At 40.0% G+C, this 17460-nt stretch overlaps 1 protein-coding gene across 1 annotated transcript; it reads right to left on the bottom strand.

Annotated features, from left to right (window-relative positions):
* Positions 1-5408: 5408 nt before the first annotated feature.
* Positions 5409-17143, bottom strand: mapk3 (mitogen-activated protein kinase 3). Its single transcript, XM_072442548.1, has 9 exons — positions 16717-17143; positions 15627-15809; positions 14444-14633; positions 10286-10402; positions 10089-10203; positions 9250-9381; positions 9062-9171; positions 8754-8901; positions 5409-7899 (listed from the first exon to the last, which is right to left on the bottom strand). Exons 1-8 carry the CDS (start codon positions 16920-16922, stop codon positions 8782-8784), a joined length of 1173 nt encoding a protein of 390 aa, XP_072298649.1. The 5' UTR covers positions 16923-17143; the 3' UTR covers positions 5409-7899; positions 8754-8781.
* Between the last annotated feature and the right edge of the window lie 317 nt (positions 17144-17460).

Here is a 17460-nt window from a genome sequence, read left to right as displayed (position 1 = left end):
TGTGGCCTCTCCCCCGCCCGTGGCAACGCTGTCACTGCGCTCTGGTGCAGCAGAGCGCTTCTGTGGGGGGGCCGCTCGCTTTGTGCACGCATGAGTAGAAAGGTCATTTGTGTCCCAGGATGTACAGATGGAATTGTAGATGAAAGTCTTGGGAAAAACCTGTGCGAATGAATGAAACATTAAAAGTGAAAAATGAATCACAAAAATGACATGGATGAATAAATGTCAAGTAAAACGTAAACGTTCAATAGCGCTGGAAGAAGTACTCCCTTTGGTTATTGAAGTAATAGATAGCAGAAACTATTGAAGTACCCAATTAGAATACATTTGGAGTAAAAAGGTAAAAGTAATGAACATAATACTTGGAGAACTAATGTGTCAGCTGATTTGTGTTCATTTTTGGATTAAAAGAAGAGGCGGAATTGATTTAGTTCATTTTTCAAGTATTTTAATCCAAATGTTTTGAGTTTACTAAAAGCTGGGGCGTTAAGTCCATGTGGAAAGTACCTTTTACCTTTCAGTCCTTTTAAAAAACGTAGTGGAGTACAGAAAGTACAGACACCTGCTCTGTATGTACTAAATGCAGCAAAGTAAGTAAAAGTATCCTCTGTAAAATGTACCTTATCTCTTATCTCATAAACTGGTCCAAACACACTCAACACCATGAAGTGTTTGACAAAGGCAGTGGTGAAGAAGTATGTGAACACAACCTGCCCAACACAAACAGAACGTTCAGTGGTAAATTGCTGTCAGCTCATACAAAACATCACACAACAAAGTGTCAAAGTGTCAAAGTGTCAAAGTGTTACTAGACTGTTCCAAAGAGACAAAAGTGGGACAACTGACAATGACACAAAAGGATCATGGACGATTCACACTACACAACGCTTTTGGGAACAACTTTGTAATAATTAGCCTTAATAAAGCGTGAACAAAAATGTAATTCATAATTTTATCAAGAAATATTCAGACTTATTAACGACTTCATCATGGATTATGTAGTTATTAAGTTACTAAGCCTGAATCATTCTTACAGAACTTTTGATTAATTCTGGACATGTAGGTCTTTGTCAATTTCCGCTCACTAAAGCGCAGTATTTTAGCTGTTTACTGTTGAGAGTCATTTTAACATGTCTTTTTCTGTGTTGTGCATGTGTGACTCTAAGTAAGTTTACTTTGAGAGCTACAAAGAGAAGCTCCCAGCAAAGAATGCAAGGTGAATGTGAAAAACCGTGTCGAGACGTGTTTTAAAGCTGTTACCCGCCGTAGCTGGAGGACAGTCTCACAGTTTTGTGTGTGTTTGTCTCATAAGCCTTGAAGCACTTACAAGCAGCAAAACACATGTGACCAGAAAATGAACTTGCCGTCTACTTAAAACACTATTTGTTAATATTTCAGTCCATCAAATGCTCACTAGACAAACTATGAGTATTCTTTGTTGAAATAAGGTATGTTATTAATAAAAAAAACATTGAATATTGTTGTTGTTGTTGTGTTGCTTTTAATGGCAGCTAACTGAGAAGGTGCATTTACCGCCATCTACTGTATTTGTATGTCTTCAAAGTATATGTTTTGCGCTATACTGTAAAAAAAATTTAAAAATGCAAGATAATGCCACGCAGTGTAGTATTCCAAAACAGTTACATCTCCATGGCGACAAGCGAGTGGTGGACCCATTACCCACACCGATGAAAAGAAAAAAATGTAGCAAATAAATGTAAAAAAAAAAGTGAAACATGTATCAAGGCTACTTGAGTTGAAGACTGAATAACTGTTTTGTGTGTCAAGTACACTCTTGGTTGTTGCCGTGGTTACCCAGTGCACAGTTTGGTCTAATTGCAGACCAGGCTGAATCTGCGCTGATTAATGTAGACGCCACAAAAGCGGCAGTAAAGCGTTGCAGAGAGTGGAGTTTGTCCCAGTGTCGTATGTCGGGCAGGTCGAGCCGTGGTTTGAACACGCAGCGAGGAGCAAAGTCATTGTTATTACAGATTCTTGGAAAGAAAAGAAGAGAAGGGAAAGTGCTATAAAGTGGGTTGGGCTGTGGGAAGCTGAGGTCACACAGTTTCTGCTGAGGAGGTTTGTCATTACAACTGATATTACTGAGAAACACATAGTAGATTCAATCATATATCTATAAAGCAGATTTCATGGGTTAAAAGTAACAATACAAATACTCACGTTACTGGCATGGAGTAGATTTTTTGGTGTAATTGTATTGTTAAACCAGCACAAAACAATAATAGTACTTTCTTTAATTAAACATTGTGGTCTTATTATAATTTCTCGAGAGCTCACATTTTGATGATTATTTTGTACTTGTTGGAATTAGTATCTAGTTTCGATATCTGTGATTTGTAATACTTTTGACAACGCTATAATTGCAGATCATTCTAGTTCTAGCATCATTAGTCATAGTATTTGTATGTAATTAGTTACATTGAAATATAGTCCAAATGAACTGTTGTCTCATATTGCACATTTTTCTACATGAAACATTAATCAAAATGTGACATAAAAAGGGGAAAATTAGTAACTAGTAAATTGTTATTCTTGTGTTTTTTTTTCAAGTGTACATTTTTGGCAGCAGTACTTGTAAGTGAAGAGTATTTTTAAATATTTTTTACTGTACTCTTTCCACATTTTGAACAACTCTAAGAATGAAACCTTTCCACATTATTATTGTGGCTGCACCGTATAAGACTGGGCTCAGCAGATAGTACCAGACAATACGTGCTCACCATTTGTTGAACTATTTGACAAGTATGAGCTCAGCCAGCGCAGGCCCTGAACAACAGCACGAGGCAATGCACAAGGCACTTCAGCATGTGCAGGAGTCACAAGAAGTACTTCAGTATTTCAGGGTCGCTCAGGCCGTCAATGCAATGCAAACTATAATTTGGTCACTAATGAATCATTTTGAATTAAACACTCTTGAACACAGCTGCTAAAACATTAACAAGGACAAAGTAAAGATGTGAGAAATATAAGATGGAACTTACATATTGTGCTTTTTTTCTTAAGGCAGTTAAAGTAGATCATCATTTTACAATTACTTCTTCTAAACCGCAATATTTATCTAAAATGATGTTGCAATAGAAATGGTCCATTGACTTCCTGTGCACAGCTGCAGAACAGAGAAGCCCTGCCTCTTCTTTCTGACATTTCACTGTAATAAACAGTGAATTGTCATTTACGTATCTGCCTAAAAGAGACTTCATGATATTTTAGACACCCACATGTATTATCCATAGTCAATTTTTTTTTTAAATCATCGCAACTAAGTCCGGGGATGTGGCTGGGCATAGGGGGTAGGTGAAAATAGGAATTTTCTGAGCGCCTGAGCCTCATGCAGGAACCATTTAAAATACATCTTGATGAGGAAACACTATTTAATGCTCATTAAATTCAATTTTGCAGTCCCCTTTAAGACACCTTTTTAAAAAACAAATATTATAACTACCATGTATGTTTTTTTCTCCAGTTTGGTAATTTTGTGACGTTTATAATGTCCCTTCCTGATTTGACATGGCCAGCATTATGACATAGGTAGAGGTAATTCCATAACTGTTTCTTAGCAACCAGATTGTAAACAAGGGCCAAAGTTAGATCATACAATAATTATGATTTGACAAGTAATTACACCCGACAACGGTTTATTTTGTTAAATGATTGTTTAAACTGTCATACAAAGGTGTGAGTTGTGAACACATTTTCTCTGCATTTTTGATTCTGTTGTAGAACTCAGCACAACTTCCTGTAAATTTCAACTTGTATTTGTCAAATATTCTTCACAAACTGCAACTTGATGAAAAATATGATAATTGTTTACCACAGGGACAATCTCAGCAAACAATATTTAGGAAAACACGAGAACCTGTCATGGGCTTTAAGAATCTTTTGATACATTGTACTTCTAATATTAAGTGTTATATTTTTACTCCTACTTGATAAATATATTTTACAGTTAAAGCAGCAGTACTTCTACTTCAGAAAACATTTTCATTTCTTTCCCCAGAGTCAGTGAATCAATAATAATAACCTTAAAGTTGAAGGCCGGTGCAGCGACAGGCAGTAGATTCAGGGCATGGGACCAAACTGTCATGCCAACTGAGTGTCCTCGTAACCATGGAAACAAGAGGTGAGCTTCCTGGGACAGTGCTGGACTATTTCCCCATAATCAGCTCATTTTGATTATTATTTTTGGTGCCACCTTATAATAACTGCACCTTAATTTGCCTTAACAAAGCAAGAACAAAGACATGGGCATGAATCAGTCTTAATAATTACTTAAGTCTAACCCTGACTCTTAACCCTAACCTTACTAAGTAATTACTAAGTCTGAATCATTCTTAATAAACTGTTTGTACACTATGACTTGTTCATACTTTACTCAGTGTTTTTTTTTTCTCTTATACTGTACACATTGACATTGTGAAGTTGCATTAAGGTTAAGTTAATGTAGTAGGATAGTCAGTGATTACTTTTTTCAATTATTCAAGTCTTTTTATTTCTGGTGCACATTAATATTTTTTTACCCAGATGAAAGGTTTAAATATGGTGACTGAGGGCTTCAAGAAAGAGAATGTTTATGAATTAAGTGTATCATTTTATCCTTTTTTTTCTTCTCAAAAAAATGAATAATGCCATTTTCTTTGTAATTATAAAAAAAATACTTCATTTAAAAAAGAAAGTCTACTGGTCATGATTTGTATATTCATTGTTGCAAACGAAACCATCAATTATTGAGTATTGATACATAGGATGCAACTAAAATTGATTTTTCTCATTAAGTTGGCAAATACACTTTTGATTAGTTGTTTAGATTGTGAAATGCCCGTAGATTTGAGTTTTTTTTTAATGTATCCTAAACTATATCAATTGAGGACTTCCTGATAAGAGTACAATTACAGCCAAAACAGTTTTTTCCAAATATTTATTGTACATTGTTCCTGTGATTCTGATGTTTTACTTTAACTGAATCATAAAACCTCTTCTCTCAGCACACGTCATTTTAGAGTCTGTGTATTCCAGTTAACGATTAGTCGACGGCCATCTTAATAATCGACTCATCGCAATTAATCAAAAAAGGCCAAAGTTGAGTAGTTTTAAAGTGGTCTTGCTCTACAACAGAACTAGTATAAGACCACATAGAAATATCAAAGAAACTATTATTGTTTTGTGTTGAAAATGACCGTGTAATGCTTAAACAAAGTGTTTTTTATCATTGCAGTGTCAAATATCGGCCATTTCTTTAGCATTGAAATAAGGGAGCCAGTACTAACTCAGTACTAAGTTTAAAATCCAAATGCGTTACCGGTACTTATTTAATAAAAAGAGGATTCATGCAGAGACTGCGAACACGACACGATATTTCGACCAAGTGCGGGAATAAAGGTGAAACAGGCAATTCTCATACTTTTTATTATAATTTTAATAAGCCTCAAAGCAGGTACACCAATCATTTGTAAACAAGAAATTAACAGATTTGACCAGTATCAGGAAATTTTTTATTAAATATTTATATATAACTGTATTTGTTAATCGTTCAATTCATAAGATCAATAGAATATACAGACTATAACCCTCAATAACTCATATTTCGTCCACAATCTACAGATACCGTCTTAAAATAAATCATAAGAAAAAAAAATAAAAGATTGATTTTGAAAACACAGCATAATAAAGAACAAATCAAATAAAAATTCCTGACAATAAAACAAAAAACAATTAACTCCCTTTTATGTAAAAAGAAAAAGAAATAATAATACAACAGTTCACCATTTTAACAACAATAGCAATAATAATAACAGCCATTTTAAAAGAAACCGGCCTTTAGACTTGAAGATACTGAATGAACAAAATGTGGTGCGCGTTAAGTGCAAGTTCTCGCTCCGTCCGTTGCCGTGGTTACCCAGTATGATGTTCGGTTTAAAGTGGCAGATTAGAAATGAAGCGAGCGGGGGCCTGGTTGAAATAAGCCAGCTTTAACTTGGCCCAATAAAAAAAAAAAAAAAAAAAAGAACGATATGTAAAAAGCGAACGACGAAAAAAGGAAACATAAATAAAAAGAGTCACTCACGTTTCCAAAAAACACACGTATAGAAAGAATCTTGGCGTCTTGTTTCTGTCATTCGCAGATTTTACGAAATACTTGTACACAAACATGGTTACTGCAGACAGACCGGAAAAAAGCCCGCGCGCACACACACGCACGCACGCACGCACGCACGCACGCACACACACACGCACACACACACGCACACACACACACACACACACACACACACACAAAAAGCAGGGGGAAACTTAAAGCAGAACGACAGAGGGAGGAGGTTAAAAACGATCTCCGTAAAAGAGGGATATACAGAAGAGAGCGTGGCTGGAGAGACAAAGTGCAGGCGTGCCGATTGAGTTGTTGATTGGTGCAAGTTCACTGGCCGCTGCTGCTTTGCCGTTTCTCACGTTGAGGGTTTGAAGCAGCAGCAAGAGTCGAAAACACACAAAAAAACACGGAGAGGTACGACGGACGTGGCGGGGGGGGGGGAGAGAAGAGCGGGGAGCAGCCCTTTTGAGTAAAGCGAGAAGTTAGGAGGATGGAAATGTGTTCAGCGAAACAATATGGCTTTGGGAGAGGGGTTTGGGGGTGTGGGGTGTGGGGGGGGTGGGGGGGGGGGGGGGGAGGAAAGGAGTACTGCGTGCTGCATGGTGAGTCCAGGAGTTTGTTCCGGCGCGACGTGTAGTGCAGAGGCCGAGCTGCCGTCTGGACAGAGCAGCCCAGAGGTACAGTCGCTCATCAGATCCTTGGACAGAGAAGGGGGACGGGAAAGGGAGACTTACAGTACAGTACGTGCATGCAAATCACCGACGACAATATCCAACCAACACAAAAAGGAAGCAGCGCACAGGCAACGAGGGGGGGGGGGGGGGGGCTGCCTGCGTGTCGGCCTCCGTAAAAGGCTCGGCCGACCGACCCGGGGCAAACGGCAGCAGAGGAAACACAGTGCAACGACAGGCGTGTTTGAGGAATGTGGACTGGGAATGCGTCGCTTGACAAAGCCGAGCCCGAAAACGAAGGACGAGACAATAGAAGCGCAAAACTGAAACGGTCATGTCGGATTCCACTGGTTTCGCGGCGATGTTCGGATGCCAAGTATTTACAGACTAGCTCATGGGAATTTGTTTTAAATTGAACTAAAAAGCTCTTAAAATGGAGTCAATTAAAGCACACGTAGCTCCTCCCATGCCGGGTTCCTCGCTTCCTATGCCACTTTGGTACGTTTCAGGAATGCATGCGTTCACATGAGCGTCGGACAGGTTAATCATTTGAGGAAAGAAAGATTCAGAACAACAAATACAAATAAACCTCTAAAACCCGTCTACATGCCGGTAAGAACAATAACGGTCCACTTCAAAATCAAGTGTTTTCAATGACTTGCGAATATAAAGCTCAAAAACATACAAAAACACGACTCAAAACTGATTAGAACACCCATTTGATGAATGAACCGAATCTGCAAAAAGCACACACTAAAAAGAGCAGAAGACCCTTTGAATATATGTACATCCCTATTCTGGTAGCCCTCTGGTTTTCTGGTTATGGCGCGGGTAAATAGAGAAGGTTGGACTGGAGGATAACAGGGGGGGAAAGATTACGATTGGATGCAAGAGAAACCGGGTTGTGACAGGGATGTGATAAAACCGTTAGCATGTGAGGGGGGCTCTGTACTCTCCCACCTCAGGCATCCACAGAGGAAAAAGGAAAAAAAGCGCTCCTGCAGTCGGAATGGAAAGATTAAGCACTTAAATGTTCATATGTCTGGTTTGTTTTGGGTTTCTTGATGCGTCGTTCTTTTGTTGTAGCGTGTGGGGCGGGGTCATCTTGTTCCAGGACTCTTGGTGTCTCATGTTCGGAGCTGGAGGAAAAGAACACAAGCAATTCAAGCGTTAAAAGAATATTTGGATGATCCATTACCGCATGTTAGAAGGTGCACTCGGTAAGGTTCAAAAATAAAATAAAATATACAGTTTTTGTGTCCGTTTGTCTGGCCATTTATAAAGATTCTGATTCGGACTGTGTAACTTTTCTGATTGAGGGGCCAAATTTTGCTCGTCTCCATGGAGATGTTATTGTCATGGCCAGAATATTCCACAGTACGCAATTAAACTTGTTTATCTCCATGGAGACGAGTAGGTGATGCTGCCAGGCCGAGTTACAGGACAGATCTGGAGGGACGACCCGGTTCAGAGTAAGAATGCATGTTTTTCTAGCTACTTTAAATAAAAAAAAACATTATACTTTAACAACAAAATGTTAAAGTATAATGAAAACATTCCAGGCAAAGCAATAACATCTCAACAGAGTCGAGCGGATGGCTTCCACCAGAAGAGTTACAGAGTGCACCTTTAGAGAAGGTAGTTTGAAGTTTTGTAAAGTTGTTCAAAGATTGTGTGCAAAATGTGTTGGAGGTTCAATAAGTACGAATTTAAAAAATGACAGCATTTACATAGAAAGTTAATGAGGTAAATGATGAACTAAACTAGCACACAGCTTAGATCCTTGTTAAATGTTACTCAACGTTTTGTTATCTTGATTATGACAGTGGCCCAATGTTGTAGTAAAAGATTACCCAGATATGCCGTTAGCACAGATGAGACTTGAACAGAGCAGACACGCCTTTGTCTAAGGCAGACTGACATCTAGTGGTCTTCTTTCAAACCAGTGCAGCTGCTGTGACTTAATCATCTACCAGCAGTATTTTCTTTGTGTACCTGGGAACCTCAGGATCCTTGGTAGGTCTCCTGGAAACGAGCCGTTTCTTCATAGATCAGCTCCTTCAGCCTCTCCTTGGGAAGGTCATCCAGTTCCATGGAGAAAGTGAAGGGCTCCTCTGCCACCGGCTGTAAGATGATACATTGTTGTCAGAGTGATCATGTAATAAATATTAATAGAATAATTCATTTTAGCAGCGTCATCACATTTCCTCAACACAACTATGATCAAACAATGACACAACATCAGAGTCATCCCTTCTGTTCCCTTTCCTCTAAACTCCATTACCTCATCTGTTGGATCGTAGTACTGCTCCAGGTAAGGATGTGCCAGTGCCTCCTCAACAGTGATGCGCTTGTTGGGGTTAAAGGTCAACATGCGGCCAAGAAGGTCCAAAGCTGTACAAGTTACAGAAACATGTGTGTTAGGCTCGCAGTGGAATCAAGTTATGAAAAGCCATGTCAAACGGCCTGTACCTTTAGGGTCTGCCTTGTAGAAGAGCTTCTCCCAGGGGATCTTGGGTTTTTCGGGCAGGGACTGAAGGTAGCTCCGAGCCTTCATGTTGATGATGCAGTTCAAATCTTCTTGGGAAGGTGATCCAAGAACACCTGTAACAACAGATATATGTATATTAGAGCAGTTTACCCATTAGTTCAGCTTGGCCCTACTTGCTACTACAAACATGATACTGCACTTTATTCTACTCTTCTACAGTGGTGGTAAGGGCTGCTGAACACTGAACAACAAGCTCATCACTTGCGGGTGTATTACGCTCGCTATGTGGCATTTCATCACCCAAAAAGGCAATCCACAGGGGGCCGCAAGATGAAAACCGAGGAAAAATACTGCTTTTATGGAGAGTTCATAAACAGAGACAAGGGAAACGAGCAGCTAAAAGCATTTGGAGGCAAGCTAACAGCTACTAATGCTAGCTGTTTAGGGTCTCCTTCTGTGGTCGATACCAATATTTAGGCTTTAAAATCCATAGCAAGGGCCACATATGACATTAGTAAAAATAATAACAGTGTATTTATCTGTGAAATAAAATCATTTGTTACAGGATTGCTCTTCCATTTCTAAGTTTCAGTCATTAGTCTGTAGAAAAAGACCAATCTAATGCACTGAGGACAGACTGGGACCGGCACATGGGCCCGCACAGACTGCAGCGTCACCAAACACATCCAAACAAAGATTTATTTTCACTTTTTTCTCGATATTGTAGATACTAAAACCAATAAACTGTATCGCCCAGGCCTAGTATCACTTTCACATTCATATCTGCAGTTTGTCCTAAGCTGCACATTAAGTAACGAACCCAGTATATGATTGAGCTGGTCCAAGTAGTGTTTCCCCGGGAAGATGGGCTTGTTGGACAACATCTCAGCCAGGATGCAACCCACGGACCAAATGTCAATCGATTTTGAGTAGCCCTGAAACAAACATACGGTTGCCACAACGACGTCTCTTGATAAAGTGATTCTTTTTGTTCTTCTTGTGTCTGAAATTGAATACCTTTGAGTTGAGCATAATCTCCGGAGCTCTGTACCAACGCGTAGCCACATACTCGGTCAGAAAACCTGTGTGGTCATGTTCAGGATCTGCTATCCTGGCCAAGCCGAAGTCACAAATCTGAGGAAGCAAAAAGAGGAGTTTGGTTTTTTTGTGTTTATGCATGTTCTTTGATCAGAACATGCAGGGAACTAGAGGCGAACACAAGTCAATAGTAGTGACACTCGGTTTAAGTCCAGAAGAGTTTGTTTAGTCGCATTTTAGTTCTTCGTTTAGTCGCATTTTAGTTCTTCGTTTAGTCGCATTTTAGTTCTTCGTTTAGTCGCATTTTAGTTCTTCGTTTAGTCGCATTTTAGTTCTGCGTTTAGTCCCAGTTTGATCCCTATTTTGTGTGTGTGTGAGATTGTGTGATAGTGTCTGTGTGTGTGTTTATGTGATTGTGAGTGTGTGTGTGTGAGTGTGTGTGTGTGTGTGTGTGAGTGTGAGTGTGAGTGTGATTGTGATTGTGATTGTGAGTGTGTGTTTGTGATTGTGAGTGTGTGATTGTGTGATTGTGAGTGTGTGTGATTGTGAGTGTGTGTGATTGTGAGTGTGTGTGATTGTGAGTGTGTGTGATTGTGAGTGTGTGTGATTGTGAGTGTGTGTTTTTATGTGATTTTGTGTGTGATTGTGAGATAGTGTGTGTGATAGTGTGATAGTGTCTGTGATTGTGTGTGTTTGTATGATAGTGTCTGTGATAGTGTGTGTGTGATAGTGTGATAGTGTCTGTGATTGTGTGTGTTTGTATGATAGTGTCTGTGATAGTGTGTGTGTGATAGTGTGATGGTGTGTGCGTGTGTGTGTGAGATAGTGTCTGTGATAGTGTGATAGTGTGTTTGTGTGATAGTGTGATAGTGTCTGTGATTGTGTGTGATAGTGTGATAGTGTCTGTGATTGTGTGATAGTGTCTGTGATTGTGTGTGTTTGTGTGATAGTGTCTGTGATTGTGTGTGTTTGTGTGACAGTGTCTGTGATTGTGTGTGTGTGTGATAGTGTGTGTGATAGTGTGATAGTGTGTGTGTGTGATAGTGTGTGTGATAGTGTGTGATAGTGTGATAGTGTGTGATAGTGTCTGTGATATAGTGTGATAGTGTGTGTGTGTGTGTGATAGTGTCTGATATAGTGTGATAGTGTGTTAGTGTGATAGTGTGATAGTGTGATAGTGTGATAGTGTCTGTGATATAGTGTGATAGTGTGTTAGTGTGATAGTGTGTTAGTGTGATAGTGTGATAGTGTGATAGTGTGATAGTGTCTGTGATATAGTGTGATAGTGTGTTAGTGTGATAGTGTGTTAGTGTGATAGTGTGTTAGTGTGATAGTGTGATAGTGTGATAGTGTGATAGTGTGTGTGTGTGATAGTGTGTTAGTGTGATAGTGTGATAGTGTGTGTGTGTGATAGTGTCTGTGATATAGTGTGATAGTGTGATAGTGTGTGTGTGTGTGTGTGTGATAGTGTGTGTGTGTGATAGTGTCTGTGATATAGTGTGATAGTGTGTGTGTGTGTGATAGTGTGTGTGTGTGTGATAGTGTCTGTGATATAGTGTGATAGTGTGTTAGTGTGATAGTGTGTTAGTGTGATAGTGTGATAGTGTGATAGTGTGATAGTGTGATAGTGTGTGTGTGTGATAGTGTCTGTGATATAGTGTGATAGTGTGATAGTGTGTGTGTGTGTGTGTGTGATAGTGTCTGTGATATAGTGTGTGTGTGTGATAGTGTCTGTGATATAGTGTGATAGTGTGTTAGTGTGATAGTGTGTGTGTGTGTGATAGTGTCTGTGATATAGTGTGATAGTGTGTGTGTGTGTGTGTGAGATAGTGTCTGTGATATAGTGTGATAGTGTGTGTGTGTGTGATAGTGTCTGTGATCTAGTGTGATAGTGTGATAGTGTGATAGTGTGATAGTGTGATAGTGTGATAGTGTGATAGTGTGATAGTGTGATAGTGTGATAGTGTGATAGTGTGTGTGGTTCCTGAAAGCAAGTGAAATATTACTATAATATTTACCAAGTAGAACTGTGTAGATACAATTCATGTAAAAGCAATAAAAGCCAAACCAGTCGCAGTCGAACAAAAGCAAGGCACTTTAAGGAATGTGAGCGCGAGCGACTGTAATATGTGCTGGCTTTGTTTCCACATGATCACCTAATCCAGAGACTGTTTACGGACTGACTCCCGCTCACACTAATCAAGTGAAAAAACAATTTAAGTGTGGTCCAGGAACAGCTATATCAGACTTACAGACTTAAATTGTTTGTCTTGGGCAGCAAATGTTCACTTGCATTCGTTTGGCATGCTGTAAATCGCATGTTGGATTTGAGATCGAAGAGTATTCTGGCCCGCAGATTAATCACAATTACAATTTGAATGGATGCAATTAGTAGATCCCTTAGCTGCAATTTTTGAAGCGTCACCATTTCCTTCACGGACAACAAATGATCCTTATTCTGCATTAAAAGCTGCTAACCCTGTAGTTACACCTGCGCAAACAGGTTCTGAAATGCACACGATTCATTTATTAGTTTGTACGTAGGCATTTTCTGTCCATTCTCCTGGACGCGTTCGAAATGAGGACTTTGACCTATTGTTTAAACGTGCAGAATATCGAAAATCCAATCGCAATACTTAAAAACTGCAAATAGATACGTTTCCCAAATTGTGCAACCCAATAACCTCACTTAAAAATATGGGTGGATTTTACAGTGTAATATTGGAAAAAGACAGCTAGATAAGATATGTTTCGTGCCTAGTTAGCATCATTCCAGTAGACAAATATTTATGTAAGCCAGGTTTGTTCTAGGAAAATGCCCTTAAGGTAAAATGTTATGCTCTTATTGAAAGCAACCCACGGAGGAGCCATGTCAATACAGCACGCATATTCAACATTCCTGAGATTTTCACTTTAATGTGTTACAAGAGAACAATATTTTTATGTTTTCATCTGGCTCATCTTTTAAGCCCATCTTAATAGGCTGATGTTTTAAATTTAGATTAGAGGGCAAGCGTCTATTTTGACTCAAAGGTTGATTCTGTTCCCTTTGAAAGAAACAACCCAATAGAAGTGCCACTCCTGCTGAACTTTATATTGTTTTTTTAGATTTGGTCCATAAATTTGCCTTGAAGTCCTTTCTATTGACAACAATCACAATTTTGTTACTGAATAATGCCACCACTTTTTAAAACTAAAGCAATATTTAAATTGAGTTCATTTTTATTGACGGATAAGCAATTTGAATTTGTGCAAGTTTATGATTCATATGGATAGATCTAGTAAGTACAGCAACATTAACTATAAACCAGTGCATAAATATCTGCATTTTGACTTTCGAAACGCAAATTCAGTTCTTGAGCAGCAGGACAGTCCCAATGGTTTGCCTCCTGAAAACCATAATTTCTCCAACATTTAGCATTTCCCTTTGAATAACGAGCATGTTGACGTGGTGTTATGAAGAAACGGGACACATTGTTCCAACAAAATTCTTTCCAGACATGTGACTTTGTGGTCCATTGTGAAGTTCATATAGTTTCCCATTCTCCGTCTGTCAAAACAAAATTCAACTTTCTCTTTCCCATTCATTTTTAAGCATTTATATAATTTAGCTAATATTCCCCTTGGAAGTTCTAATTTATAAGCCTGAAAAAAGATTTCAGTCAGAAGGTTATAATGGTAAATGCAAAATATCTATAAAGATCCTGTTTCTTCAAGCCATATCAAACAACATACCAAAGCTTTTCATTTGATATTCTTAAACAATCTGGTCAATTTTAAAGATCATATTGATTCTGTATTCCGTATTACTTTACCGTTATAGTCACTGTCGAGTTATAAAGCGAAATCGTTCTGTGACGTCATCCAAAAAGCGACATTTAATCAAAATACAGGGACAATTTCGCCACTTCTTAATGACAGTTTGAACAATCATTTAACAAAATTAAAGGCATTAACAGGTATTATTACTTGTCAAACTGTGCTATTTATCTGCACATTAAACTGTGGCCTGTCACATGATCACAACCTACACGTCCAGACATACATTTCCAATTCGAAGCCCTTGTGTTTGAGGGGACGGCTTATTATGTTGCATTATTTCCGTTGCCGTGACAGTGTTCTGCCTTTTGGGCTCACCTTGAGGTCACAGGTGGTGTTGATGAGCAGGTTGGAGGGCTTGAGATCGCGGTGCAGCACGTTAGCAGAGTGGATGTACTTGAGGCCGCGCAGGATCTGGTACAGGAAGTAGCAGACGTGGTCGTTGCTCAGCCTCTGGCTCTTCAGCAGCTTGTACAGGTCGGTCTCCATCAGAGTCTGCACGATGTAGCTGGACAGCGCTTTGGGTCAAGGGCAACAGGTTATGACACAAATATAGTATGGCGGAGCTTTTTGTCGAGCGCTGCAGCCAAAAAGAAAAAAAAAGTGAGTTGCTGTTACCAGAAGAATTGTAAAACACATCTCGTTTTATTTAAAGTTGTCTTAACTAGTTTAGATTTACTTAGAATAGTTGCTCTAGATGTTTGGATTTGTTTTTTATTCATTTTAAATATTTTGTTTTCAAGAAGAAATATCTGTAAATGTTTCACTTTAAAGTCCCACTGTGCCACGTTTTAGCTAAAAAAATAATAATAATAATAATTTTCATTACGGATCTTTTATTGCTCTGAAAAATATACCTTACTATGAGTGGGCTTGCATTTCCACAAACCTGACTCGTACTCGGCCTGGAGGAGCCTCCACCCGCCCCTTTCCGTGGACAGTGTGGCAATAAAAGTCCACACTATGGCATAAAACATGTCCATTTCTATGGAGAATGTTCCGAAGTATGGTTTTAATGTAGCCTTGATGTGCCACCTCCAGAAAGTTACACGGTGTTGCTTAAATGATCAGATTATTAACAGACTGTCAAAAATATTTAACTTAACCAAACATAAAAACAAGAAAACAGAACTACATTGAAGTAGTATACAATCTGATTGATAAAGCCATAAAACCTTCTTGAAGGAGAATTAAAACCCTGCCTTTGACCAAACACTGTCTAAAATAGGATTGGCCAGTTCAAGGGGCAAGCTGTGTCTAAGTCGTACTGATAGTTGCCTGGTAAACCACTAGAACACTGCTGGGTAAATATAGCAAGAAAAAAAAAAAAACAATGGCTAAATTTATTACCACATTTAGGACAGTGAGTCGCTGTCCAAGAAATACTGAATGTGTAATTAGACAAACAATACATCCACTATTAACGGTCTTATCATCCAAACAAAATAATGCAAAATCTAATCTTGCAAATGCAAAATGGGGCTTGTCCTTAAAAGGATACACATCTCTCATGTTGTCGAGTTGCCGTGCCCGGAGGATGTCATTGATGCCGATGATGTTCTCATGGTGGAAACGTAGCAGGATCTTGATCTCTCTCAGGGTGCGCTGGCAGTACGTCTGGTGCTCAAAGGGGCTGATCTTTTTGATGGCTACGCGCTGGCTTGTCAGGTTGTCCATAGCAGAGCTGTGTGGGGTGGAAGAAGACAGAAACAGGGCTCATATTACATGCCGCACTCTTCACTCACTGCTGCTGGTATCAGAAAATGGGCAGACACTGGGATCTCAAAGGGCGTTGCAGATGGTCATTTCTGCCAAGACGCAGTGAAACGTGTTTATGAAGTAGAATGGGTGAGAACATAGGAGACACTAGATTATGTAACATATTGTGTCTTATGTGCATGTCTTACTTCCCCTTTAAGACTGCAGTGCCCATACAAAAAGTACTACAACTTTATGGAAGTATAAGGACTTCAACAGTTATTCCTGACAGGATTACAGGTAGTTGTGGTCTTATGGATAAAGCTTCATGGTGGGAATTACATAGACCTGACGTGCTCTACACAAAGAATAAAGTTTTCCTTTTGAATCATGATGACTTTGCCCTGGTATTAAGAGTGCAATGGCAGAACAGGACGTGTTCACACACGGCCGCAGATACATACACAGATAAGGAGAAAGGCCTCGCTTCATCTGCAGCGGACTTTCCGCAGAATCTACATTTATAACACTACATTCACCAAGACTGGGATTCTTGCACTCTTATTGAACAGCAACAATACTCTCGTGTTATATGAGCCGTGTAGAATAATTAACGGCTTTATGCAACCCCGTGCTTTGCAAACTCCGCTGTGGGGAATAAGCATCGATCTTGTTTCCTGTAAGCCCAAAGCCACGCCTGTAGTCAGCTAACCAGATTTACTCCTCCAGCAGTACTTCTACTGTCAAAGGCCGTCCTCCACACAGTAAACATGAAGTACACTTCTGTGGCGACGACATGACATGTGTTTTTCCTCGAGTGGCCCTGTTACATCTGCTCCTTTAGTATTTGTGTAGTAGACATCTACTACGGCCACAAAACCAACAGCACTCACCACACCATCCCATAGGCGCCTTCTCCGATGTACGACAGGTTCGTGTAGCGGGGGCCAACGTCAAAGATCTGGCCCTTAACAGTCTCGCACACAGGTTTGGTTCCCGCAGCTCCAGGGGCCCCATCCTGCGCCACGGTGCCTGCCTCGGCGGCAGCGTTGTTGGAGCCTGCGGCCCCCACCGCCGCTGTGCTGCTCGGATCCGCCATTCTTCCTCTCGCTATAACCGAGGACCTCTGCCGCTCTTGCCGCTCTTGCCGCGAGTCACCGACCCTGAGGGCGATAGAAGCTGCTGCTGGGCGGAGGAAGGGCTTCGATGGGCCGTTATTTTCCCCGACACACGAATAAAGTGGATTTTCTACCTAAGCGCGGATTTGGTTGCAGCAACGAGCGTAAATGCGCGTGCCACACTACGGTAACTGCGGTGCGTTAGATTTGATCATCAGCGTGACTTGTCAGGGCGGAGTCGCGTCATGAGAGCACGCGGCCGCCTCTTCACTCACTGACAAGAGCAAAACAAGCGCCACCCACACAATAAACATGCAGGGAGCATGAGTGGGCGTGTCAAACGCATTAGATGTTGAGGAAGACTTTAAATGACATGAAAACACGTTTGGACCTCTTATACATGCTCTTATAACTCATGAGACTTCATGACAAATGACAACGGAAGAACTTTTGTTGTTGTTGCCTTTTCAGAGTAGCTTCTCTGTAAAGAAAAGCTTGGCGTGTCATCTGCTTGTCTTA

This window comes from Eucyclogobius newberryi, unplaced genomic scaffold, assembly GCF_026437365.1.
Source record: "Eucyclogobius newberryi isolate DKJ021-1_F unplaced genomic scaffold, fEucNew1.0.hap1 SCAF_13, whole genome shotgun sequence".
NCBI lineage: Eukaryota > Metazoa > Chordata > Actinopteri > Gobiiformes > Gobiidae > Eucyclogobius > Eucyclogobius newberryi.
The sequence above is the reverse complement of the archived record's forward strand: the minus strand, read 5'-3'. Positions and strand labels throughout refer to the sequence as shown.

Excerpts from the sequence above, each read along its gene's own strand:
- mapk3 (XM_072442548.1), bottom strand. The coding sequence starts at position 16,922 with ATGGCGGATCCGAGCAGCACAGCGGCGGTGGGGGCCGCAGGCTCCAAC. Across the intron at positions 15,810-16,716 it reads GGCGCCTATGGGATGGTGTG|CTCTGCTATGGACAACCTGA; the intron begins GTGAGTGCTGTT and ends CACCCCACACAG. Across the intron at positions 9,172-9,249 it reads CTACAAGGCAGACCCTAAAG|CTTTGGACCTTCTTGGCCGC; the intron begins GTACAGGCCGTT and ends TAACTTGTACAG.